General features: G+C 39.7%; 1 protein-coding gene across 1 annotated transcript; it reads right to left on the bottom strand.

Moving 5' to 3' along the window:
• Window positions 1-895: 895 nt before the first annotated feature.
• cacng1b (calcium channel, voltage-dependent, gamma subunit 1b) lies at window positions 896-26269 on the bottom strand. Its single transcript, XM_057817291.1, has 4 exons — window positions 25918-26269; window positions 7637-7711; window positions 7246-7383; window positions 896-1294 (listed from the first exon to the last, which is right to left on the bottom strand). Exons 1-4 carry the CDS (start codon window positions 26156-26158, stop codon window positions 1062-1064), a joined length of 687 nt encoding a protein of 228 aa, XP_057673274.1. The 5' UTR covers window positions 26159-26269; the 3' UTR covers window positions 896-1061.
• Between the last annotated feature and the right edge of the window lie 516 nt (window positions 26270-26785).

Here is a 26785-nt window from a genome sequence, read left to right as displayed (position 1 = left end):
AATCCTGCACTGCCAGACGTGTCCCCCTGCTGAAGAAAGTACACGTCAGGCCCGTCTGCGGTTCGCTAGAGAGCATTTGGATGATCCAGAAAAGGACTGGGAGAATGTGTTATGGTCAGATGAAAATAAAATAGAACTGTTTGGTAGAAACACAGGTTCTCTTGTTTGGAGGAAAAAGAATACTGAATTGCACCATACCAACTGTGAAGCATGGGAGTGGAAAAATCATGCTTTGGCTTTTTTTGGCTAAGGGACCAGGACGACTGATCTGTGTAAAGGAAAGAATCAATGGGGCCATGTATCGAGAGATTTTGAGTCAAAATCTCCTTCCATCAGCAAGGGTATTGAAGATAAGACGTGGCTGGGTCTTTCAGCATGACAATGATCCCAAACACAAAGCCAGGGCAACAAAGGAGTGGCTTCGTAAGAAGCATTTCAAGGTCCCTGAGTGGCCTAACCAGTTTCCAGATATCAACCCCATAGAAAATCTGTGGAAGGAATTGAAAGTCCGTGTTGCCCAACGACAGCCCCAAAACATCACTGCTCTAGAGGCATGGAGGAATGGGCCAAAATACCAGCAACAGTGTGTGAAAAGCTTGTGAAGCGTTACAGAAAACGTTTGGCCTCCGTTATTGCCAACAAATGGTACATAACAAAGTATTGAGATGAACTTTTGGTATTGACCAAATACTTATTTTCCATCATGATTTGCAAATAAATTCTTTAAAAATCAAACAACGTGATTTTCTGTTTTTTTTTTCTTTTTTTTCCTCCACATTCTGTCTCTCATGGTTGAGGTTTACCCATGTTGACAATTACAGGCCTCTCTAATATTTTCAAATGGGAGAATTTGCACAATTAGTGGTTGACTAAATACTTATTTGCCCCACTGTATATAAGTGACTCGATATTGATGATGTATTTTTTGGTGGGGCAGAGGATTAAGAATACAAGCCTGTGAGTATTGCTATACTATCTGTCTACATGTGTTGCCGCACCATTTAAGCTCAAATAAAATTTAACTCTATTCTAGTCCAATTTTGGGAGAAATTTCCCACCAGCTAATCCAGGACGTCAGGCTCGGCGTCCATGCAGGTTTCCCAGGGGTTTCTGGGCATGTGCGGCATGGAGATGAGAAGGAGCGCCGCCCCGCTGAGGATAAGAAGTGTGAAGGAGGCGCAGGCGCACGTAAACGACCACGAATAGTAGTACTCGATCCAAATGGTTTCGTCGCTGTCGATCATCCTCTTCACCGACTGACGCATGACTTCCACCGAGATGATGATGCACAGGCCTGCCGCCAACAGAGAACTTAATTAGTTTTTCCACTAATTGGTTAAAAAGAAACGTTTCCATAATTTCCATCCCTCCATTTCTCCCAAAATGTTACAGTTGAAAGACATCCTGCCGAATTGAACAATTTTCAGTTAAACATGGTCTCTACATGATTAATTGCTTGTCAGAATAGTTGTTGATTAATCTAATAATCGATTTATTGTCAAATATCACTCTAAATCTTTAATTTGCTAATTGATTCAATGATGAGTAGTAGAGGTGTGCGAAATTTCCTATTCTTAGATTATTCGCGATTCGGTCGTGGAAGATTCGAGAACGATTCACAAACATCCAAATTCCGATTATTGAAATATGTCAAGTAAAGCGGAAGTAAAACACACTCAGCGCGCCGCGCGGTCTTCGGGACACAATGAGGAACGGAGCGAGAATAGCTAAACATCATGCTTGTCATTACCCGGCCCCTCGGGTAATGCCACTGCTCAACTCACGGCTCTAGCTCAACTCATGCCGCGAGATTAAAAAAAAACAAAAAAACAACAACAACATACCTGACTGCTGCCGAAAGCTGCTACAACATACGTCCACAATACATAATGTTAAGGTAGATATCATATTTATACATGACTAGATGTAGAATAGACTCGGTGGCGATAGCAGCACATATAGAGAAAGCTAGATGCGTGCGTTAGTAAACGGCCGCCATCTTAGAGCAGTAGACTTTCCTGCAAGGCTGTTGTAGCGAACCTTCCAAGCGAACCTAATTAACTTTTTCTCTAAAATACTCCTAAATCGGAAAATATTGACTTGAATTAGAGCAGGGCGGTAAACCGAAAATTTACCGTCACCGAAATTCTTAACGATGACCGACGTAATTTTGACCATGTCGGTAAATTCGGTAAATTAATAAAACAAGAAAATATAGTCTTTTCATCCCGCTTTGATTCTGTGTTGTTCGTCTATGTACATTCCCCTTTAAGAAAGCAGTGAATGTGCTTACGTAGGGAGTCACGTGATCATCAGGAAGCCAATCAAACAAAAGCCCGGTAAGCTAACGCTAGCAGCTAACGCTACAAGCAAAACGTGATGGAGTGTGGCTTAAGGGAGGTTCACCAAACTTTCAACCGACATTTAGTAGACTCTTGGTGGCATCCAGACGGGCTTTCACCCGCTGTCCTCCTTTGTTCTCACAATTTCCGGAGATGGTGCTTTCAGTGCTTTCTAATGGTAGCCAGGCTAACGCTAGCTAGCGGCTAACGCTACAAATGAACGTTATGGAGTCGGATAGCGGCTCTAACCTTGTCGAAACGGCTGAACTTAATGAGTGGATTGGGCACGGACTGCATCTAGCAATTACTATGTGGCGTTATTTTGTATCTGTCTGTGAGTGATTCCTCTGATAGCTTTTGTGATGGTAAAGCATTCAGCATAAAGTACAATCCAACGGCAAAACTTATAATGACCGAGAAATGGCCCCAGCTATTTTTATTGTGCGTGCATTTATTAAAAAATGCACTGGGGGGAAAAAAAACCTTAAACCATAAAGTAAACACTTGTATTTAATTATTATGTCACATCAGCCATTAACAATAAGTTGTCTTTTTGAAGTGTACTGTTCAAGCTGCAAGTCATTTGTGTTACTTGTTTGCATGCATGTTTGCACAGGCATATTGATTTTGACAATGTACATTGTTCAAGTCATACACGCTGTTATAAATGTTCATACTTGAATTCTTATTGCTTACAATACATTTTATAAACTTAATGTTTAGACTGCATGTACAATTGTTAAATACAGTATATCAAATTGAATGCTGGTAAATAAATCAACAAGAAATAGTTAATCTGTATTTCATGCATTGATTCAGATTTTCAAATTATATAACAGTCCGCTTGGGCGAATTTATCGTCATTTATCGTTATCGAGATAAATCTGCTCAATTTATCGTGATACATGTTTAAGGCCATATCGCCCAGCCCTAACTTGAATCTATCTTTAAAATAGTTTTAAAACTTTCACATGTCGAAAGTAGACAAAAGGGAAATTATGGAATAACGAGCAATTTTAACAACTTTAACGGTTGATTGACAACATGGAATTAATTGAATGTAGTTTAAAGCTGCTGATACAGAATGGGAATTTGAGTATATTATTTATTGTTTTTAACTGTTAACTTGATACTGAAATAGTCGTTTATTTAAGCTTGCGAGGCTTTTTTTTTTTTTTTTTTAACAGTTTTTGTAACTAATGTACAAAACATTAGCAGCTAATAGCTGGGGGTGGGGGGGTCATCAATAATCGATTCATAATCGAATCGTAGCCTCTGAATCATAATCGAATCGTTAGGTGCCCAAAGATTCCCACCTCTAATGAGTAGTAGAATTGTCGATTAAATCGATAACTAACTGGTTGTCAATCGATTAGCTAAACAGATTTAATTTTTAGAAGAATTATTGATTACTTTGTTAATCAAATAGCTCTTCATTAATCAGTTATTTAAATAGATGTTTGATTTGCTAATTGACTATTTGCCAATTAGTCAATGACAAAAAGAATTCGTTTCGTTTGATAATGAAACAGTTGGTGATTAATCGATTAGCTAATCAATGGTGTCCGAACTACGGCCCGGTTTTATTTGCCCATAGCAAATTATGAAAATATAACTGAATACGGCCTGTACAAGAAGTTTGAGTTCAGCCTACATTCCGTTGATCTTTTCAGTTTCAGCACCAGATGGACCTTTACTCCATTTTTGAAAAGCTGCCATCAATGTAAAGATTTACAAAATAAGTGGTTGAATGTGGCACATAAACATGAAAAACAAAATTCAAATGGACCTGTCACAAAGCCCCGCCCTCTTGTAAAACTCAACTCAAGGCGCTGTCAAATTCTCTCAGTGACTGTGATTGAGTGAATGAACATTTTATGGATGATGGGGAAAGTTCAAATTTCTTGAATTTGAACTTCCACAGCTGGCAGTAGATCTGTTTTTTAAAAAATGAAAATTTTTTTGCTTGATTTTTTTTTTTTTTTAAATTAATTTCTTCTAGAAGCAGACAGAGGACACATCCTGTTGATATCAGGTCACTTCCTGTAGATTTGGGCACAGGTTTTTTTGTCATTGAAAATGAATGGGAAATTTGGACTATTATTGCCATCAATGCCATTGACTTACATATTCGCCAATGGAGTCCAAGTACATTGGCATCAATACAATCGACATACATGGCCGTCAATGGCATGGATGTGCATAGCCCTCATTGGCATCTGTGTACATAGGTGTCAATGCAATGTAAAGCCAATGGAAATTATTGGGAAATTTGGACATGCATGGTCGTCAAACGCATGGACGTTCATGGCTGTCAATGGCATTGACTTACTTGGGTACCAGTTGAATGTCAATGGGCTGTAATGGTAAATGGTAAAAAATAACAAGAACTTACAGTATATTTTCCTGTCATAGAAAATGAATGGGAAATTTAGATGTACATGTCTGTCATTGGCATCTCATTAGAGATGAATGGGACAGTTTTTGGCGAATTTTGGGGGAACCGTCAGTTTTTGCTAATTCTGTGTACAACATTTATGCCCCGTACGGTCGTACCGTCCTTGAATTTTTTATGTGTAAATTATGTGATTTGGTCAAAACTTGTAGGACTAGAAGCATTTAGATGTTTTTTTTTTTTTTTTTTTTTTTTCATTTTTTAAGACGTTGACGGGCAAACTGAAAATTTAGGGGGGGTCATTTGAAAAATTCCCTGCATCGCGTGAGAATTTCAGATATTTGTTAAATGGACAGTACTTATATAGCGCATTTATCTTCATGGTTACCATTAGTGATGGGCGATACCAGTGATTTTGGATTCGATCTGATACCAAGTAATACCAAGGCCAAATATTGCGATCCCGATCCAATATCAATACCGGAAGTTCATATCTTATATTTATATATTATATAAAAATATATGCATATGTATACTGTATATACTGGACTGTCTCAGAAAATTAGAATACACAATATTCTAATTTTTTGAGACAGTCCTGTGTATATATACAGGACTGTCTCAGGAAATTAGAATACACAATATTCTAATTTCCTGACTGTCTCAGGAAATTAGAATATTGTGTATGTATATTCAACCCTGCAGAGTTCTCAGCCATTCTGATGATATCTAATGTACAACAACAGCAAGCTCTCAAAAACTAATAAAAGTCTCTTTGTGTCAAATATGCATTGCAATGGAAAAACTGCTGCTTTTAATAACTAGCAAAGCAGTTTCCCTACAAACTCACAAACCGATCCATCAACAACAAAATCTGATTAGTCAGTCTCACTCTTTAAACATGACCCTTAAATTCATATGTACAGAACATTTCCCTGCAACACGTTGTATTTGATCAATTTTTTATCTAAGTTAAATATTTTGAATCTAATTAAAGAAGGAATTAATAGTAGCATGTTACCGCCTTCTAATGATAGATCATTAAAACCAAATCCATTAAACAATAGTCACTTGCAATTAAAAAAAAAAAAAAAAAAAAAGAATAATAGCTAATGTTAGAAATACAGTAAGGGGAGATGTGTGTATTTCAAATGTTAAGTAATAATTCATATATTTTTTATACCCAACTTGCTTGCTAGTAGTTCACTTGACTATCCTATGGAATGTGATGTGGGCTGATTTATCCTCATTGTATCAAAAATTAATAAAATGGAGACTCACATTTAGGTTACAGTAATACTTCACTGTTGAATATTTCACTATGGTCATTTGACCTTTTTTATATAATGTGGTATGAACTTTGCTTTTCACAAACAAGATGTACTGTAGCTATAACTTCCCATTACAAAGCATATTCAATGGTGCTGCAAAGTTCTTTTTATGTGAGATGACAAAAACGCCATATTTACCGTTTCATATTGCACATCAGTGACTAATGCTTATATCGTCTCTGATTATCTATTAGCATCTACGTTACCTGGATAAGTCCTGCCTTTCGCAATCGCCCCTTCTAAAGTACTTTGCTTTGCTTCGGCGGCGTGCTCTTGTCTTTTCTCGTGTCCTCCTCGGCTTAAGCGGCATGTTTTTCATTTAATTCGTCGTGTGCTTTGGGATGCACGTTTCTTAAGTGTTTCGTGAGGCTTTTGGTATAACCAGAATATCTGACAGTTTCGGCACAAACTGTGCACTTAGCCTCGTTGCTATTTATTAAAATGAAATATGTCCAACGCAGACTTCTTTTACGATCCGTCGTCGATGCCGCAGCCATGCTACCACTAGCTTCCAAATGTTTGTTTGTTGTGACTGTGTTGGTGCCTCGTGAGAGGGGCGGAGGAAAAGCATGCTGATCGACATATGATAGGGACGTAAATGGGGGCGGGAGCAGACACCGGTGCTATGCTTATGTGCGTGCACTGCTTACGTGCGTGTAGAACGCGAAAGGCAAAAGTCGTACAAAAAGTGCACAAAAATATACCCAAAAAACAGACAAAGAAAATATATTTATTCCAAATATCGGTACTTTTGCTTGGGGATCGATACCTAAACACTTAACGCGCTGGATCGAAATATCGATATTTTGGTATCGATCCGCCCATCCTTAGTTACCATGCCCAAAGTGCTTTACATTAGCACACATTTACACACCAACGGTGCTGCTGCATGCAAGGCGCTGCCAACCAATTGGGGGCAAATTAGGGTTCAGTGCCTTGCCTAAGTACACTTTGACAGTAGGCAGTCATAGCCGGGAATCGAATCGCTGACCCTTCAGTCCAAGGACAACTCCAGCTACCAACTGCACCATGATAACGGTTGGTCAAACAGTTTAAGCTGTGCGGGAAATGCAAGTCATAAAAACAAAAAAAAGAAATTTTATTTATGGGCCTTTGCAAGATGAAGCCCCATATAATGAGTAAGTACTTTTTTACCCCACTGCAAACAATGTACTACCTGCAAAGGCGAAGAACATCCCGGCGGGCCGGAGCAGGTAGTCGCGGGCCTTCCCGAAGGAGAAGATGACGCACAGCGTGCCCAGGATCATGAAGAACAAGCTGAAAACGGCGATGGCCGCCGCCGAAATGTTGTACTCTGACGACAACAGAAACCCGTGGAAAGTATTCACGGTGGCTTAATTAGGATGACAGATTTGCAACAACAGGTTAAGGGGAAAAATAAATCACAATTTGATCTACATGTATTAGATTAAAGTGGGACTAGCCAGAAGCCAAGAGTTTATTACTTCAGGGACGTACGTACATTTTGTTGTTCTTCTGATATAGTGTTTCATCATGAGTGCTAAACCGAGTATATATACAGTATTTGGATAGGCGACACTTCTTACCCTTCTGTGTCTTGACTTCAAAAACTTCGGCTTCTTCTCCTGACGTGAAGTGTTTGAAGTAGGAGCAGTTCTTGGCTGCAGCAAGAAACATGGAAAGGATGCTTGTAAGATCCAACTCGGAGATGACTTTAACAAACTTTATTATCACACACACATTCAATATTCAGTATGCTGTATAAGGGTGGGATCCTCTGGCTACCTCATGATACGATGGCAATTTGTGACACAAAACTGGCAATAACGATGATCTCACGATATTTCAATGCAACAATTATCAATACATGGGTCAGGAAATGATTATAAGATATTCGGTAACACTTTACAATAAGGGTCCCTTGATTAAAATTAGTTACCGTCCAACATGCCTCCTAGCATGCATTGCAGCTCTGCATATGCAAATATCAAAATTCATGTTCTTTGCTAATTATTTCTTCAGTTACTGTTTCAGTTGTTTCATTAATTGCTAGTTAGCTACTTTTTTTGACAGTGGTGCTATAAGACTTTCATAAAACCATCATTATTATGACATGACACTGCCATGAGCATTAATGAATGGTTATGACAGATGTCAAATTATCTCACTTTGAAAGGATGTAAAAGATCCAGGATTGACATAAATGGAGTTGGTGATATAATTTGCCGGATGACACTTAAGGACATCTGTCATAAGCATTCATTAATGCTCATGTTAGTGACATGTCCTAATTATGGCGGTCTTATGGCAGTCTTATGATGCTGCTGTCAAATACAGTCCTATCTATTAACCCAAATAAATCAACGAATAAGCCGCACTGGACCCGAAGGATTCAAAGTGAGAGAAAAAAGTAACGGCTTATAGTGTGAAAATTAGGTAATGCATTTTAAGACAATAACTAATGTTTAAGTAACATTACAATAATTAATATGATTGCTTATCTAACATTTATTAATATATTAATTAACATGAGTTAATGAATTAGTTAATGGTTAAAATACATATAGGCCTATATAGGGTTAGGGTTTGTTAACTTAAGCATTTAGGGTTAGGGTTAGTATAATAATGTATAATGTATACTGGTACTAGTAAGTGATTGTTATTTGAAAATGACAAACATTGCTCTGTGAGTCCTTGGGTGTTGCTAACCTAACATTAAGTAAGGTATTATTTCACGTTTTTCAGTTGTTTGACACAGAGAATGGACGTCTAAGTGTCCGGTTGGTCTGAACAGTTTTAATGTTTCACAGTGACAATATGACTTACTCCCATTGTGATTATTCAACATATCTCGTTAATTATGACAGAACAGTGAACAGGAAGGGGTTATGGGCTAAGCTAAGTGATTGGGAGGGGTAGAGTGTACACAAATCAGCTCTGAGATCATGAACCCAGTAATCGTGTGAATCCCTTGTGAGCGTAAGCCAGTTGGCAACAGACCCTACGCCGCAACACAGCCAGTCCCAGCACCGGGACCCCCCACCCGAGCGAGCCCAATCGCATCCCGCTGCACGCGAACCCCGCCAAACACGCGACAGCCACGCAAACGAGCGGAGACACCGCGAAGGCACCAACCCAGAGCCAGGATCCCCACCCAGCCAGCCAGCCCGTGGGGGGGGGGCGCAGCGCATCCCTCCTCCCACAGCCCAGCAAAGGAGCCATCGTCACCCCCCAGAGATCCAGAGTGGTCCCCTGGGCCACCCGCACTCCCATCAACCGGCCCTCAGGGATGGGATGAGGGGACGCACCACGAACCCCACGCCTGCCCCCACCCCCGTCCGCCCACCCGGCCCACGAGCCACAGCCGCAGCCCCCCAACCGGCACAGCACGCCGCGGGACCCCCAGCAGCCCACCAAGCCCAGGGCACAGCAGTGTCCCCTGCCACAGCAGGCGACATCCAGCCGACCCTTATTGTAAAGTGTAGCACATGGGTCCCTTAACTAAAAAAATTATAAATGCTTAAGTTCCCCCCCTTAACCTTTATCAACCATTACTGAATGCTTTTTGGACCCAAAGTGCACATATACTGTATATTTAGAATATATCTAATTTGTTTTTAATACAATTATTTTACGAAATATAACAAATTTATATTCATTCAGATTCATTGAGTTACAATTTTATTAGGTATTTCAAGTATATTAACTTATTGTCTTTCATTGATGGCAAAAATCGACCAATCTATTTGGACGTCTATCGCTGTCAATGGCTCCAACTGTCGCCTTGATGAATTTATACATTTAATTATTTCTTTGTAGCATTTTATTGTGAGCACGCTTCCAATAGGGGCAAATTGCCAATAATGCAACAAAGCTCCCAAGATTGCATCAGTCCGTTATCTTTATGCCAACGCAGCGGCACACTCGTCGTTGAATGTGTCACCAGTGAAATGCGGTGTTCATTAAACACACACCAACGCGACGCGACATGAGTGAACGCGGAACCGATTGGAGGACGTTCGGCCCCATCATCGACCTTGCCGTCTAAATGATCGAGAGATTTCAGATGCGGGGCAGTCATAAGAACTGGAAAAGCTTTCAATTTAGCCACACCTGTCATTCAAAGTGGTTGTTTTATTTCACGTCTCAGGGTCGTCATCTTCTTTGGTGCAAATTGCCGCTCAATTTGAATTTGGGGAGGGATGCTGCTGGTATTTGAAGAGCCGTTGTTTAATAGTTGGTATTCTTATTTTAGCATAATTTTAGTTATAGTTTGGGAAAATTTGCTTGATTGGTAAAAGAGGTTCATTTCTTATTTATTTTTTCAGACTAACTCACACCAGCCAAAAAATTGTGCAATAAAGAGGAAAAAAACATAAACTGTATAAGTCTCACAGAAGCATAAGTCGGAAATTTGTTTCCAATCCAACACCAAGAACAGACATGTAATATTGCAATTTAAAATAAAAACAGGATAAAGAACAACAGGCTGAATAAGTGTATCCTAGTGTTATATGACACATAAACAACGAACTGAGAACGTGTCCGGTATGTTGACGTAACATAGCTATTAAAAGTATATATATTTTTTTGAATAATTTTATTGTCATCATCATCGGTATCATTGACAATCATTGACAATTACAAAATGTGATATGATTTGCCCGAAGGAACCGAAGAACAAGACAAAGGCGGACGGGAAGAAGCATATGCTTATCAGTTTCCCGTCCCCCATACAACTAAAGACGCACATTCAGACATGGTACATACATCAGATGGCCACAAAACTGTACAATAAACAATCTGGGTTTAGTAAGTCAGCGTCCAGTCAAGCAGCTCAATTAATTTCAGAGCGTATAAGGTTATGGCTCTGTCATGTCCCTGACATTTTTGCATCTGTTTGCTGTGGGAACATTTTGTTGTGGCTATGTGTGTGGCAAAAGTTATTATGTGTTATCACAGCTGGTGGGAGTCTCTTAGAAGTCTCTTAAAAGGATACATTGCTAAGGTGTACATGGTGGCAACAACAATTGGCGCACACAAAGATCACTGTAACAATTTCATCAGATATGACGTCTCCACAGCGAAAAACATGCTTATTATTCGTTTTATACAGTATCTTTACCATATACAGTACTCAGTAAACTAGACATTTGAATCAGGAGCCCGGTAGACACAGCAGATAATTATGTTTTTACGTGTCATGTTATATTCGTGCAAATTAAAGTCAGAGCCTTTGTTATCTTTAGTAGATAATCCTTAATGTGTTCAAGATTCTTGTAGAGACTCCTGCCGTTGATAAGTTTCAGTTTACCGTCCACATCCACGAGTTGTTATACTGGTCCACTGTGTTGTATTTACAGTTATCCAGCTATTGTAGAAGTTGTGGTCCAGAAGTGTGGTTTCAGATGTCATCATTAATTTTCGTCAGCTGGTCAAGACTCGTAATAGCTTTAATCTTCATATCTTGCATCTTGAGAAGGATCCTGCAAACCGAGACCCAGGTGTTGGCTATTTTCAGCTTTCTTGAGTTGACGTTCTTTTCTTGCAATTTCAGCATTTCGGCGAGTCAAGTTGTCATTCAAAAAAATCTTCGACCCTTTCAGGTGGCGGCGCTGGTTAAGCAGAGCAGTCTTGGTCTTGTGGTCTGCCAGCTTCATGAGCACCGTCGCCGGTTCTCCCCCCAGATGGGAGCAGAAAGGGGCGAAGGATGTCCAGCGGTTCCATGTTTATTCCATACTCTTTCAGCTTAGCAATTGCCAGTTGCGCCACTGTGTCACCTGGGCTAGGCGTCAGTTGTAATCCAGAAATGATGAGCTCATTTGCGCGTCGGCACTGGTCGAGATCGTCAGCCAAAATTTCCAGCCTCTTGATGCGAACATCTCTCTCCTCGACCGCCTGCTTGAGTTTCTCGTTTTCAGCGCGAATTAACTGGAGCTCTCTGACGATTTCTTGATTCTGGTTTTGAATCAAGCCAGTCAAGGAGACCTCCAACTTCTGTATGGAGGATTTTATTTCATCCAAGTCTCCAGGTTTCAAATTCTTTGGAGCCATAGTGGGAGTCAAGCTTGCTGGCTCTGAGCGCTTATCGGTTAAGATAAGAGAGTGCTTCAGAGAGAGTGCGTCTGTACACGGTGAAGTTGAGCCACGGAATGAGCTTCAGATAGCTACAGTGCTGGCCAAAATGTATTGACACCCCGGTAATTCTATCAGATAATGCTCAATTTCTCCCAGAAAATGATTGCAATTACAAATGCTTTGGTAGTAATAACTTCATTTATTTCGCTTGCAATGAAAAAACACAAAAGAGAGTGAAAAAAATAAAATAAAATCATCATTTTACACTAAATTCCAAAAATGGGCCGGACAAAAGTATTGGCATCTTCAGCCTAATACTTGGTAGCAAAACATTTAGACAAATAACTGCGAACAACCGCTTCCGCGATACATCAGTGAGTTTCTCCCAATGCTCTGCTGGAAATTTAGACTATTCTTCTTTGGCCAACTGCTCCAGGTCTCTGAGATTTAAAGGGTGCCTTCTCCAAACTGCCATTTTCAGATCTCTCCACAGGTGTTCTACTGCAGGGGTCCCCAACCTTTTTTGCACCACAGACCAGGGTGATTTGGGTCTTTTTTTCACGGACCGGTGTTCTGTCAAATTTTTCTCCCATATAAAAGTTTGCTCCCAAAGCTTTTGTGGCGGTGAAAAAAAGCCCTCTTTTGTAATCAGTTTGACTCTCAATGTTATCCAACGGTGCTAAAAAACTATTTACATCATGAACATACATGTGCAACACGAAAATGGCGGAAATTAATGCTTAACGACACGGCGAAGTGTTTAAGTGAGAGAGCTACGTGCAGTTGTTGTGTGCAGCTAACATGGAAAAGGTAAGTTAATATTCTGTTCTTTAAAAAAAATTTGTAGTGTGTATTTTGGAATCGTTGCATTCATGGTCATTTTTAACGTTTGCGTATGCCAAATTTGTCAGAACACCAGTAAAGTGCGGCAGAAATATAAAGCAAATATAAAATAACATTTTTATCTAGCCCCGCCGTGTTAAGTGCAGGGAAAATACAACTCACCCGCTAAATCAGTGGGAGGCCTGAGCTTGTTTTGTTGAGACGAGATGGTCCCGAGATGGGAGAGAAGCCTGCTTCACAAAGATACGATGTTGGAAATTGTAGCACAGTTTTCAGTGCTTTCCTAGCGATGTCAGGGTATTCCGAAATGACTTTAATCCAGAACCTCGGTAGAGTTGTTGTCTCAAATGTACGTTTAAGGTCGCCGTCATTTGCGATCCCTACAAGCTGATATTCCTGTTGCACAGACATGCTCGAATCACTCGGTTTATTCACATAAGGATCACGAATCCACTCCTTCGCAGTTCGTGGGTCTTTACTGATTGGGAAGTAGCATACATTTTGTTTTCTTTGATGTTGTAGGCTCATCTTCTGGCTCGTCAGGTGCCCTTTTCCCTGTAAAAAATCTGTCCAAAGATGTATGTTTTTCAGTCATTCTAGTGTGGGGGCTAATTATTTCCGGGAACAAATGTGATGCGTCCGCCCTACGTTATACATCATTATCGGGGACAAGCGCACATAGATATACAAAACAAGATGTACTGCTAGCAGTCCAATAATTGGATTTCTATGACAACATTCTATCCTGTAGTATTATATCTAGAGTAGATAGGGATATTGGCGTGTTAAGGGGCACACGCCAAAGTTAATTTGGCCAGAATGCAGTTGTTAATAAATTATTATTTCCGTGCGGCCCGGTAGCAAATGTGCCACGGAACGGTACCAGTCCGCGGCCTGGCGGTTGGGGACCCCTGTTCTACTGGATTCAGGTCTGGACTCATTGCTGGCGACTTTAAAGGTCTCCAGTGGTTTCTCTCAAACCATTTACTAGTGCTTTTTGAAGTGTGTTTTGGGTCATTGTCCTGCTGGAAGACCTATGACCTCTGAGGGAGATCCAGCTTTCTCACACTGGGCCCTACATTATGCTGCAAAATTAGTTGGTAATCTTCAGAATTCATAATGCCATGCACACAGTCAAGCAGTCCAGTGCCAGAGGTAGCAAAGCACACCAAAACATCAGGGAACCTCCGCCATTTTTGACTGTGGGGACCATGATCTTTTCTTTGAAGGCCTCGTTTTTTTCCTGTAAACTCTATGACAGGCACGTCCGAAGTCCAGCCCGGGGGCCAAATGCGGCCCGTGGTCAAATTTCATCCGGCCCCCAGCCTCTGTCATAAAATCAATAACGTCTGGCCCGCACACAGACTTAATAAATTGGTCAGCAGTACTGCAACCAGCATACGAAGTAGCTTACACACGAAATGCTGCTACTCATTTACCTACTAAAAGGCAGCAGCACTTTAACCCTTTATCGCCAAATTTATCACATTTGATACACCTAAAATTTCATGATTTTGAGATTTAGAATTTTGACATTTTCTTTTGAAAAAAAAATGATGGATGCAAGTCAACACATGCATCTGCAGGTCATAGAGAAAAAACATGATTTAGCATGGGTTATAGCTATTAGAGCGCTTATTACACATATTAATTTTGACATTTCGTTTTACAAATTCGAAAAAAAGGTTTCATTAGGACCTTATTTTTCAAATTTTGGGATTCTCTGATAATTGCTTCATATTGCAGGTATTTAAGGGCTAAGCAACATTACTCCATGTGACCAATTACTTCCATTTTCTAAAATGGCGACAATCAACAACAAAAAAGAAAGTTGTGACGGCCGACGCTTCAAGGATAGGTGGAAATTGGACTATTTCTTCACTAAAATATGCAACTGTGTCTTGCCTCATTTGCAAAGAGACAGTTGCTGTTTTTAAAGATTTCAATGTGAGGCGATATTACCAAACAAGACACGCTGACATGTACGACAAGATTAAAGGGAAGATACGCAGTGAGAAATTGAAGCAACTTGAAGCTAGTTTAATTTCACAGCAGTAGTATTTCGCAAGAGCCCGAGAGTCGAAGGAGAACGCTACAAAGGCTAGTTGGGAGATTGTTGAAATTATTCATTTAAAAAAAATAATAAAGCAAATGTGACACACTGAATGGCTAGCTAAATTTTGCTTAAATATATTGTTCTACGTAAAGGTCGTCGGCCCCCCACATTTTTACCACGCCAAATCTGGCCCCCTTTGCAAAAAGTTTGGACACCTCTGCTCTATGACGATGCCTTTTCCCAAAAAGCTCTACTTTGTCTCATCTGACCAGAGAACATTCTTCAAAACTTTTTTGGCTTTCTCAGGTAAGTTTTGGCAAACGCAACCCTGGCTTTTTTTATGTCTCTGGGTCAGAAGTGGGGTCTTCCTGGGTAACCTACCATAGAGTACCTTTTCATTCAGACGTCGATGGATAGTACGGGTTGACACTTTTGTACCCATGGACTGCAGGACAGCTTGAACTTGTTTGGATGTTAGTTGAGGTTCTCTATCCACCATCCGCACAATCTTTTTTTGAAATCTCTCGTCAATTTTTCTTTTCCGTCCACATATGGGGAGGTTAGCCACAGTGCCATGGGCTTTACGCTTATTGATGACTCTGCGCATGGTAGACACAGGAACATTCAGGTCTTTGGAGATGGACATGTAGCCTTGGAATTGCCCATGCTTCCTCACAATTTTGCTTCTCAAGTCCTCAGACAGTTCTTTGGTCTTCTTTCTTTTCTCCATGCTCAATGTGGTACAGTTCTTTGGTCTTCTTTCTTTTCTCCATGCTCAATGTGGTACACACAAGGACAAAGGACAGAGGTTGAGTCAACTGTCATCCATTTTAACTGGCTGCAAGTGTGATTTAGGTATTGCCACCACCTGTTATGCGCCACACGTAAGTAACAGGTGCTGTTAATTACACAAATTAGAGAAGCCTCACATGATTTTTCAAAGGGTGCCAATACTTTTGTCCGGCCCATCTTTGGAGTTTTGTGTAAAATGATAATGATTTTTTTCCTCATTCTCTTTTGTGTTTTTTCATTGCAAGCAAAATAAATGAAGAACTGAGAAATTGAGCGTTATTTAACAGAATTGCAGACGTCCCAATACTTTTTGGCCAGCACTGTATACCATAAAGAAAATACAAATATGAACTATAATATACTATTAAGAAACTATGAAACTATGAAAAAACTGCTTATTTTCCGAAAAATATGGTACTTACATTTAAACATGTATACATTTAATTTTATTATTATTATTTTGCATTATCATTTCATAGACTTCACAATCAGTTGACGAGACAGCTCCTGCTGACATTGCGCAATGGTTTCCCATAGGGGGCCGGGCAAGGCAGAGCATCGTGGCAGCTTTCACTACAATAAACTCAAACACATGCTGCGTTCTAACGCCACATTTAAGCGGAAACAGGACGAAAGTTTTCGTGCATACAAGCAGGCAGGAGTGTCTCAAGAGTGTTGGTTGAGGATTCAAGGTAATTATTATATAAAATAGCACCACGTGTGCACTTTGAAACGTTTAAAAAAAACAAATGAATGGAAAAAATTGGCGTAACTTTAGCTTTGAATATTTACGTAAAAAGAATTAAAACTGCCCGTTTTTTTTGCTTTTAACCATGAATCTAGACTGTTTTACGTTCATATGTATAGAAATTCCGGGATATGTGCATTTATTTACAAGAATTTTCAACTTGCAAACCTCTTTGTCTTGTGGTGTTGGCTTGTGTATCCATACACAATTGCGTAAATAATCAGGTAATTTTCGGAGACATTTCTGCATCCATACAATTTTTTTTCGGCTTTTACGTGTTTTGTTCGATGTAACATTTCAATCTAAAAGATAGCAGGATAGCCGGCAAGACGTGCTGAGGCAATAGTGACATCGGAATTCAACCTAAATAGGTTGTGATTGTATATAAAAAAATGCCAAATTTGATTATGTTGAGTAAAATAAAGATGATTCTGCATGCTTTCCTCAAGTATGAAGTTTTCTGATGTGAAAATTGAAATATATTAGGTATTAAAAATAAAATTGAATTTGCTATTTCAGGCAAAAACTTATATGATATGTTAAATATTGCTATTGATCCTGAAAATATAGGTGATTATCTCTGTATTTGGTGATTTTCGTGCATGCAGCGTAGAATTTTATAGCCATTTAAAGTTTCGTTATACTTACTGTAAATAAAAAATAACTAATCAGGATTTTATTAAGGAACGACTTTATTTTTTTTATTCTATGCATGGAAACTCATATATGCCTGTTGCCTGTTTTGGTTTTAGGTCGCTAATGGCTTTGGTTCTGAAAATATTTATGTTTATTATATATTCATTATCTATGATTATTTTAACTGTTTCATCCAAAGGTTTTTTTTCTTAGTTCACGATATTACACTTTTTATTATTATTTAAGCCGCTTAGATTGTAAAGCTTCCGGTCCAGATGGTTTTGTGAAAATTGTACATGTTGTCATAATCAGTGTTGGGCACGTTACTTTAAAAAAGTAATTAGTTATAGTTACTCACTACTTCTTCCAAAAAGTTTTAGTTTGTAAAGTTAAAAGAGTTAGTAACTGAATTACTCTATAGTAAAAGTAACTAGTTACCAGGGATAGTAACTATTTCCGTTACTTTAAAAAGAAGTTGTTGTATGTCAAAGAATTGGAAAGTTTCTGCGCAGTATTTGAGTCAGTTGAATAGAGAAGAACAGACAGGTAGTTGTGTTATAGAACCTTGTAATAGTTACAGTATTTATTTATATTTATTTACACGCACGTTCTTTCCTTTAATTTTGACCAACTTGAAATAGTGTTTATATCTCCACCTCGTAAGGGACACATTTTCCTCTGAATGCTCTGCCATCATATCCCTCTGCATCTGTTTTGCAAGTGTTTGTTTGCCGTACGCGCTGTTCTGGTTTGTGTGTGAAAACACCGGCTCTGATTGGCTTACTATGACACATGACTCTAACCCTCAGCCAATCACAATCACTTCCATCGCATCTATCCACGGGGTGCATTCAGGTATCCTCGTTCCCCTACTCCTCCCGTCACCCTCAAAGTGTCTGCCGTCCTCAAGATGGAAGCAGCATTCTTGCTGGCTGACAGTGGGGGATGGGAACGAGGCTAGCATTCAGGTGTAGCAAACACAGAAATGATAGCAAGCTTTGGAAAACATTGTCTAATTGAATGAGCAGGGACAAACAGCCTGGATTCATAAGAAGTATGTGCGCTATTCTCGAACCTGAACGCACCCCAACTCTTGGATGGCAAATAAACAGAGCAGAGTAGACTCGGTACGGCTGGTAGTTTCTTCAATTTATTCAGAGTAAATAACGAACCGCTTTTGACCGTCAGTAACGGTAACGGCGGAAAAATAATTAGTAGAGATGTCCGATCGATCGGGTCCGATCATGTCATTTTCAAAGTATCGGAATCGGCAAAAAAATATCGGACATGCCTTTTTTAAATTTTTCAATTTAAATTTTTTTTTTTAATTAAATTAATTAAGTTTTCTAATTGTATTTAACGTTACAGACATAATATGTTACACTCATCCAGAGTCTTTAGTTTAGGCTTAAGGTAGGGTTATCAAGTTTATCCCAATAACGGCGGTAATTATTTTTTTAAAAAATGTATCACGTTAAAATATTTGATGCAATTAATGCATGCGCTGCACGACCCACTCACGCAATGTCGCGCTCAATCTGTAATGGCGCTGTTTTACCTATATAGAGAGCTAAAAGGCAGCGTAAAATGAGTAGAGTGAATTTTGGCAGCCTTTGGAGCATTTTTTTAAATGGCTAAAGCCATACAATCCCTCTCCCTACGATTAGAAATATCGTGGGAAGCAATGTGGTGAAGCACGGTAGTAACTGATCTTTTTCTCAACACCCTATGTTATTTCCCAACGCAGAGAAGATATATCAATTGGTAGCACTACGCACAGTCATGGTTCCACTTCCCATCATGCATTTGGGCATGGCTACAGTATCATTTACTGAAAGCTCAACAAATACACTAGATGGCAATATTTAGTCACATTTGTCCTTTAAGAATTACAAGTCTTTCTATCCGTGGATCCCTCTCACAGAAAGAATGTTAATAATGTAAATGCCATCTTGAGGATTTATTGTCATAATAAACAAATACAGTACTTATGTACTGTATGTTGAATGTATATATTCGTCCGAGTTTTATTCATTTTTTTCTTAATGCATTGCCAAAATGTATATGATCGGGAAAAATTATCGGGAATGATTGGAATTGAATCGGGAGCAAAAAAAAAAAAAAAGCAATCGGATCGGGAAATATCGGGATCGGCAGATACTCAAACTAAAACGATCGGGATCGGATTGGGAGCAAAAAAACGTGATCGGAACAACCCTAATAATTAGTCAGATTACCTCGTTACTGAAAAAATAACGTTATGTAACAGCGTTATTTATAATGGCGTTATTCACAACACTGGTCATAATAGCAGAGCCCAAATTTTGTGGAACTTCCTGGTTCAAAGGTTAGCATTGACCTTCAAAATGTACCTTCGGCCATTTATCCAAACCCTTTCCATCAGCTGTTTTCCAATATGATTCCACGCAAGAAACCATGTGGTGTACAATTTGTACTGTGGGTGCTTTGGCAGCGAATTCTACCCCCATTAATATCCAATAAGATAATGCAGAGACCTTCAAAACGAACATTCAAGCTCCCTTTGGACATTTGAACATTCTTCAACTTCCATCCTCATCCTCAACTCACCAATCCATTCCTTTGTCCACCCACACAAGCTCTGGGTTCCCCACGTTAATCCTCTCCATCCCCCCGCCCTAACTCGAATCTCCCAGGTGTGCTTTTAACTGGCGAGATGGAGTGCTAAGGCACACTTTATTAAGGCTCATACTGATGCGGAGGAACAGAAACTGCCGGACTAAAAGTCAATGAAAGAAATCTCAGCACTGAAGCGGGCGGGCACGTACACACAGCCGGAGGCCGTGGAAAAAAAGCCTGAGTCCCCCATGAGGCTGGGTCTCTTCAAAGAGCCAGACATGGCAAAAGTACTCATGCTCCGTACTTAAGTGGAAGTTATGGTAGTTGTGGAAAAATAGACTCTGGTAAAAGTAGATGTATCAATTCAACTTCTCAACTCAAAGTTAAAAAAGATTCTGAAAGTACTTTCAGTCCGTCCCTATATCACTGAAAAAAATGGGGTGTTGAACTGACATAAAAAAATTATGGAAAGAATTTGCACCTGATAATATTGCTTTCCTTCAGCATTTAGCAATTGTGTTCTTTTAACATGAAGCACACATGTCTAGCCGATATTAGGCACTCATGTTGCGCGAACATAAAGCTCTCTTGTTGAGCCAACATAAGGCACTCATGTTCACCCCAAAATACATGTTGAACCGACATTAAAGAAATACATAATTTGCACCTGATTAAATTGCTTTCCTTCAGTATTTAACAATTGTGTTCTTTTAACATAAAGCACACATGTTGAGCCAACATAAGGCACAACTAGGGCTGTCAAATTTATCGCGTTAACAGGCGGTAATTTTTTAAATTAATCACGTTAAAATATTTAACAGATGCACGGAACGACCCACTGACGCATTGCCACAAACAGACTACAATGGCGACGTTCTACGTATATACAGAGCTAAGAGGCAGTGACAAGTGAGTGGAGTGGATACAGGCATTCATTTGGACCGTGCTTTTAATTGCGTAAAGCTTTGACATCTCTTCCACAACAATTATAACTATTGAGGCGAACAACGTGGGGAAGAATGACAGGAGTTGATCTTTTTCTTAACACCCTGCATTGTACACAGCACAGAGAAGATATATTATTTGCAGCCGCCACACACAGTCGTGGTTACCCACTTCCCATCATGCATTTGGGCAGAACAGTTTTGTCACTACATTATCATTTACTGAAAGCTCAACACATAAGCTAGATGGCAATATTTAGTCACAATATACAAACTCACATTTATCCTTTAAGAATCTATCCGTGGATCCCTTTCACAGAAAGAATGTTAATAATGTTAATGCAATCTTGTGGATTTATTGTTATAATAAAAAATTCAGTACCTATGTACAGTATGCTGAATGTATATATTCGTTTTGTCTTATCTTTCCATTCCAACAATAATTTACAGAAAAATATGGCATATTTTAGAGATGGTTTGAACTGTGATTAATTACGATGAATTATTTTCTAAGCTGTGATTAACTCGAATAAAAATTTTAATCGTTTGACAGCCCCTTATTTTAACATAAATGGCCATCAATGGCATCAATTTATATATGCCTCAATGGAATCCAGTACATTGGCATCAATAGTAGCGACATTCATGATAGTCAGTGGCATGGACGTACATAGCTGTCAGTGGTATTGACTTACTTAGGCGCCACTTCAATGTCAATGGGCTGTAATGGTAAGTGGTCAAAAATCACAACCGCCTATGTTTTCCTGTCATTGAAAATGAAGGGAAAATGTTTGCCATTAAAAATGACTGTAATTCCGGTCATTTTGATATTTAAACAGTGCCGGTCGGTCAAACGGTTTGGAGTCTCCACTGCGCCGAAAAAATGTGGACAATAAGATTATGAAAGAAAGAAACAAAATAAAGTTGAGGAATTTTACTAGCTGGGCCTTTGCCTTTCAAAGTCCCATCTAATAAAAATCTCTTTTCACATACAAAATAATAATTCAATGGTGACGGTACCAATGAGGTGTCCCTTACTTTTTCAGGGAGTTGGCAATCCTACTTTTAAATCTCGCGAGAAATCACAAGACTATTGCAATTAGTTGGAAAGACACATTAACATTATGTTGCGTCAACAATATCTAATCAAGCTCCTCATTCACTGTTCATGTTTATGTAGAGACTGCATGATTCAATCATGCTCACCTTGGAAACATGATGGTTTCTTGCTGAAAATGCACACTGTCTTTTAGTAAACTTTACAACCTGCCTGGTTCCTTTTTTTGAGTGATAAAGTTAGTTTCAGGTATAAGGTTTTGACAGCTTAGCCTTTGTAGTTTTCCCTTCCCTGACGCACGTTTTGACAAAGAGCAGCAAGAGTCCTGCCAGGCAAGAATATTCTTGGTTCGTTTTGTCTTAAAAGCTTTCTGGCTGTTGTGCTGCTCCAAAGTGTAGTACAAGTCACCTTATCCATGGCAAGTTTCTCAAAACTGGATCTGTTTCGCCAATTAACATTGAAGCATCATTGCAAAATTCCTGCTTGGCAGTAAGTTTCTGTCAATTACAGTAGTTTGGCACCAGTCTCAGAACCTTTCTGGCCGTCGTGCTGATCCACTCGAACTAGGATCTATTTCAAAAATTAACATTGGTGCGATGTTGCAAAATTCCTGCTTTGCAATAATTTCTGTCTCAGTCTAAGAAGTTTGTCACACTTCTCCAACTCTTGATACCATCAATACATTTTCTCCCGTTTATAAGGTCGGGTTATGGGGCAGCAGCTTCAGCAGAACAGTCCAGACTTCTCGCTCCCCAGGGACTTCATCCAGCTCTTCTTGGAGAATCCCAAAGCGTTTCCAGGCCAGCCAGGGAAATATAGTCTCCCCAGCATGTCCTGAGTTGACCCCGTGGACTCCTCCCAGTGTGACGTGCTCGGAACACCTCACTGGGAAGGAGTCCAGGAGGCATCCTAATCAAGTGCCCGAGCCACCTCATTTAGCTCCTCTCGATGCGGAGGAGCAGCGACTCTACCCCGAGCCCCTTCTGGTTCACTGAGCTGACATCCTACAGAGGAAACTCATTTTGGCCGCTTGTATCCTGGATCTTGTTCTTTCACAGCTCTGGATACAGTAGCTCCAAACAGGATCTACTCTTGACAAACCATGTATTGCCACTACCACAACTGATCAAGAAAAGTACCCTGATAGCAGCTGACTGTGCGCCGGATCCGGCATCAGCTCGCCAGGTTCACATAGCAATCACGTCTGCTGAACGCCTCAATGCGCCAGATGCGGCCGGGAATGTCAATTTGACAGTCCAAATGATAGATTATGCACTGGCCTGGGGTAGACAGTGCAGACCGGACGCGCTAAAAATCTGAAAATTAACGGTCGACGTGTGACGTCACACCAGCGCGAATCTTGTCGGCGGTTATCCGCTGCGACACTAAACAGGAGAACACGCAGGATTCAGGACACGTCATATCGGCGTACGGAAATACTTATGGTAAGTGCTTGATTCAAAGTCATAATAGCGTTTTGAAGTCACTTCTTGACTGCTAAACAAGTTATTCAATCAAGCGTTAATAAAAATGGCCAGTGTATTCAAGTCATCTGCCATGTCTGCAAGTTAAGTAATTCCAAACTTTGTTGCATAAAAAATATGGAAGGAGAAAGCATTTACTCTGCGTTGCTGTAAATGTTTCAATGTTTGAATACAATTATTCAAACTGAGCACATCCTCCCTGTCTTTGTGTATTTGTGTCACTGCCTTGATTGCACAGATGGGTGAGCCTGGGACCAGGTGCCGCTGATCATCGTCAGCAGTTAACTTAAACCGGTCCTTGGCCTCAAATCGTCGCTCGATTAACAACTCACCTATGTGACTTTCAGCTAACAAAGAATCTTGTAATCCTGATACTGAACTCATTTTTTTCCTTTTATTTCCCCTAGATCCTGTACTGCTTGCCTGCCAGAACGCCTGCCTGCCCGTTCAACTGTTCCATCACCAAACTGCCCACCGGATTCTTCGGACCCTATTTGGCCCTCCTTCTCATTGTCAATGAACTCGTATTACCAGTGCTAGTTTGCCTCTGTCTCTGCGCTTAGGTCCCCCGTTACCCCAGAACATTAACAAATAAAATGTTGTTTACAGTCTAAAAATGGGTCATCTTTAATGCAAAGTTGTTTGTTCCAATTAAAATATTTTGTGAAAAAACAATGTTGTGTTGTTATGGTGCATTAATAGGTTAGCATTAATAAATGGCATGATAAAGAAGTTTTGTCATTATTGCTTTTAATAGACAAATTGAATTTGCAATATGCAATATGATACATTGAACAACATGGACTCCAAATTTCATTTTAAAAAAAAATCTGGCCCAGATTGGGTAGCACGTGCCCCATATCTGGCCAATACATTAATGTAGTGTCTGCTACTTTGGACCAGTTTTGGCCCAAAACTAGTTGCTTATCTGGCAAGTGACTCCTACTGAGTTTGGGTGATTGTTCAACAAGACACTGGGGTGGGTCTGTTTCAAAATTTACAGTACAGTTTTTTTTTTTTTTTTTTACTTAACATACAAACTATTCCATATTTCTTCTCAAGACTGTATTATGTTATGGGAGGCATGACTAGTATAAAGATGCAAATGTAAAGACAGGCTTTCATTTCCAATTCTTCCTACACGTTGACCTTCAAGCATCAAGCAACATGAAAAGGTTTTGCGCACCTTTCTAAATTTGAATTCACAGCTTCAACTACACAAAAAAATCCAATAGCTTTCCTGACGTATTCCTGAGTTTACTTTACTAGGTTATCAAAAATATGCACTTCTCAATGGCATGGTGAAAAATGTGAAATACTCTGTTTTGAGTTAAGATTACTTCATTTCGAATTATGTTGACTCACAACAATAGGTAACCACCACTCTGTAACTAAATCAGCGACTGCACATTCAAAGAAGAAATTAGCACTTAGCGTGCGCAATTGTTACGTTTAGTCTCCCGTATAACATTAAGCTAATGATCGAGGTTGTCGTTCATATTTGTATGTTAATATACATATGGCGGAAAACATTCAGGTGACTTGAAGTTCCGCTCTGAGACCCCCAATTTGGCCAACTCTCAAAATTGTCCGATATGCATGTGTGATACATCATTGGAAAGCTTAAACTATAAATTTTCTGGGGGAAGAAAATTTTTGAACAGGAGGGCATTTAAAAAAAAAAATGTTTTTTTAAACAGCAAAACCCTATCTGGAGGTGAGAGCACGCGAGAGCAGAATTACAGACGCCATGACTGTAACGAGATATTATCGCGCACTTACCTTGTTTTGATCCAAAAACTCCATGTAGCATTTGTCACTGAGTGTCAAGACACAGCTGTGAATGGCCACAGCTGGATTTTTGGGGGGATTTTATGGGTGAAACATGGTAATATAACAAGGGTCGCGATGCAGAAATCGCAGACAAGGAGTGGTCAAGATTTTCTTTTTCATATATTTACCCTTTTAAATGTTTTTTTTTCAATTTTTCTTTGTTTGGATCGATTATTTATCATCTAACATATCGGAGAAAATGCGTCAGTAACAAAAAACATACAACTAAGCGATAGTTATGAGGTAGATATCCGTGACTTTTTTACAGACACCATTTTTTTTCATTGTGACGTAATTTGTTTAAAAGTTTAAAATATGTGAGTGAATCATTATTTAATTTTTTTTTTTTTTTTTTAATGAAATATTAGACATCATTTAATGATTCTAAGCTAAAAACGACAGACATTTTGAATAATTAATATAATTAATCACCTTCTTTTTATGGTTAGGTTGAAACAAAAGTGGTTGCGCGACGTCTGTAAATGGGGGTTTTCAGGGTAAAACGGACAAATTAAAAATAGTTCAGGGCCTTAATGCGCCATGAATCTGCTATGGCAGCATATAGACGTATTGTTCTATCAAAGACAACAGTTGTTTTGGCTTAAAATACAGCAGTTTCTTTTAAAGAGGAGTGCAAGAGCAGAAACCGCTTTTTCAGTCTTGTCTGTGTTTTCCGCCATATACATTTGTTTTCTACCCTTGTCTGCCCACTTTGGGTTGGGGGCACAAACTGCATTCTTGGCCTTTTATTGGTATTTCTTCAAGTAACCCTATCTATCAAAATATTGTTAATCCTACCTCCAGGTAAACCAATGGGTCCACAGCCTTTGCCCTGCGGGTCCTCCTCCACCATGAAGATGCTTTTCTTGCATAGCCTCCACAGGCCGAAGTGGGCGGCCTGGCAGCTGACATTGAGCTTATCCACCCGAGGGCTGAGGACGGCCCAGTGGTCGCTTGCCACGGCTGCTAACATAGCCGACATGCCTACCACGATCACCGCCGATGTGATCTTCACCTTGGTGGCCTGTTCCTCAAACATGCTTGGCAAGTTCCTGAGGCTTCCGCTCCCAAGGTTCTGGGCGCTCGCCGTGCTCCGGTCCCCTCAGCGACTCTTCCTCGTCTTTCTCGCCCTCTGTCTTGCGCCTGCTGCTTTGTACGAGAAAATATAAGGGGGATCTGAAAACGGCGCCCTACTTTCTACCTCTCTGCTCTTGCTCTCCCTCACCACTTTCCATTTGCTGAGTGGATGACATGTATTTTTTTTTCCCACCAGGACCAATCTTGAGCCCACTTACGCTAATTCCTCACATCTCGCGTTTTGAGAAGTGTCGGGCCTTCCAAACAATGTTGTCATTTATTTGGAACATTATCATATTCTTAACTCATTCAGTGCCATTGACAGGGCTCGTTGCCAATCTATTTGAACTAGGATGGCAGGCACTGAATTAACATTCAGTGTCATTGATGACGATAGACATTCAATCCATTTGGACTAGGAGGACAAAGAATACATACCTGCGAGCAGTGTTGTCACGGATTACATAAAAAAGTAATTTAATTACTGATTACTTATTACACTTCAAAAAAAGTAATCTAGTTACTTTACTGATTACTTTATTATCAAAGTAACTAAGTTACTTTAAAAGTAACGTATCAATTACTTTTT

Source organism: Corythoichthys intestinalis, chromosome 16, assembly GCF_030265065.1.
Source record: "Corythoichthys intestinalis isolate RoL2023-P3 chromosome 16, ASM3026506v1, whole genome shotgun sequence".
NCBI lineage: Eukaryota > Metazoa > Chordata > Actinopteri > Syngnathiformes > Syngnathidae > Corythoichthys > Corythoichthys intestinalis.
This window is presented reverse-complemented; position numbering and strand designations above follow the sequence as displayed.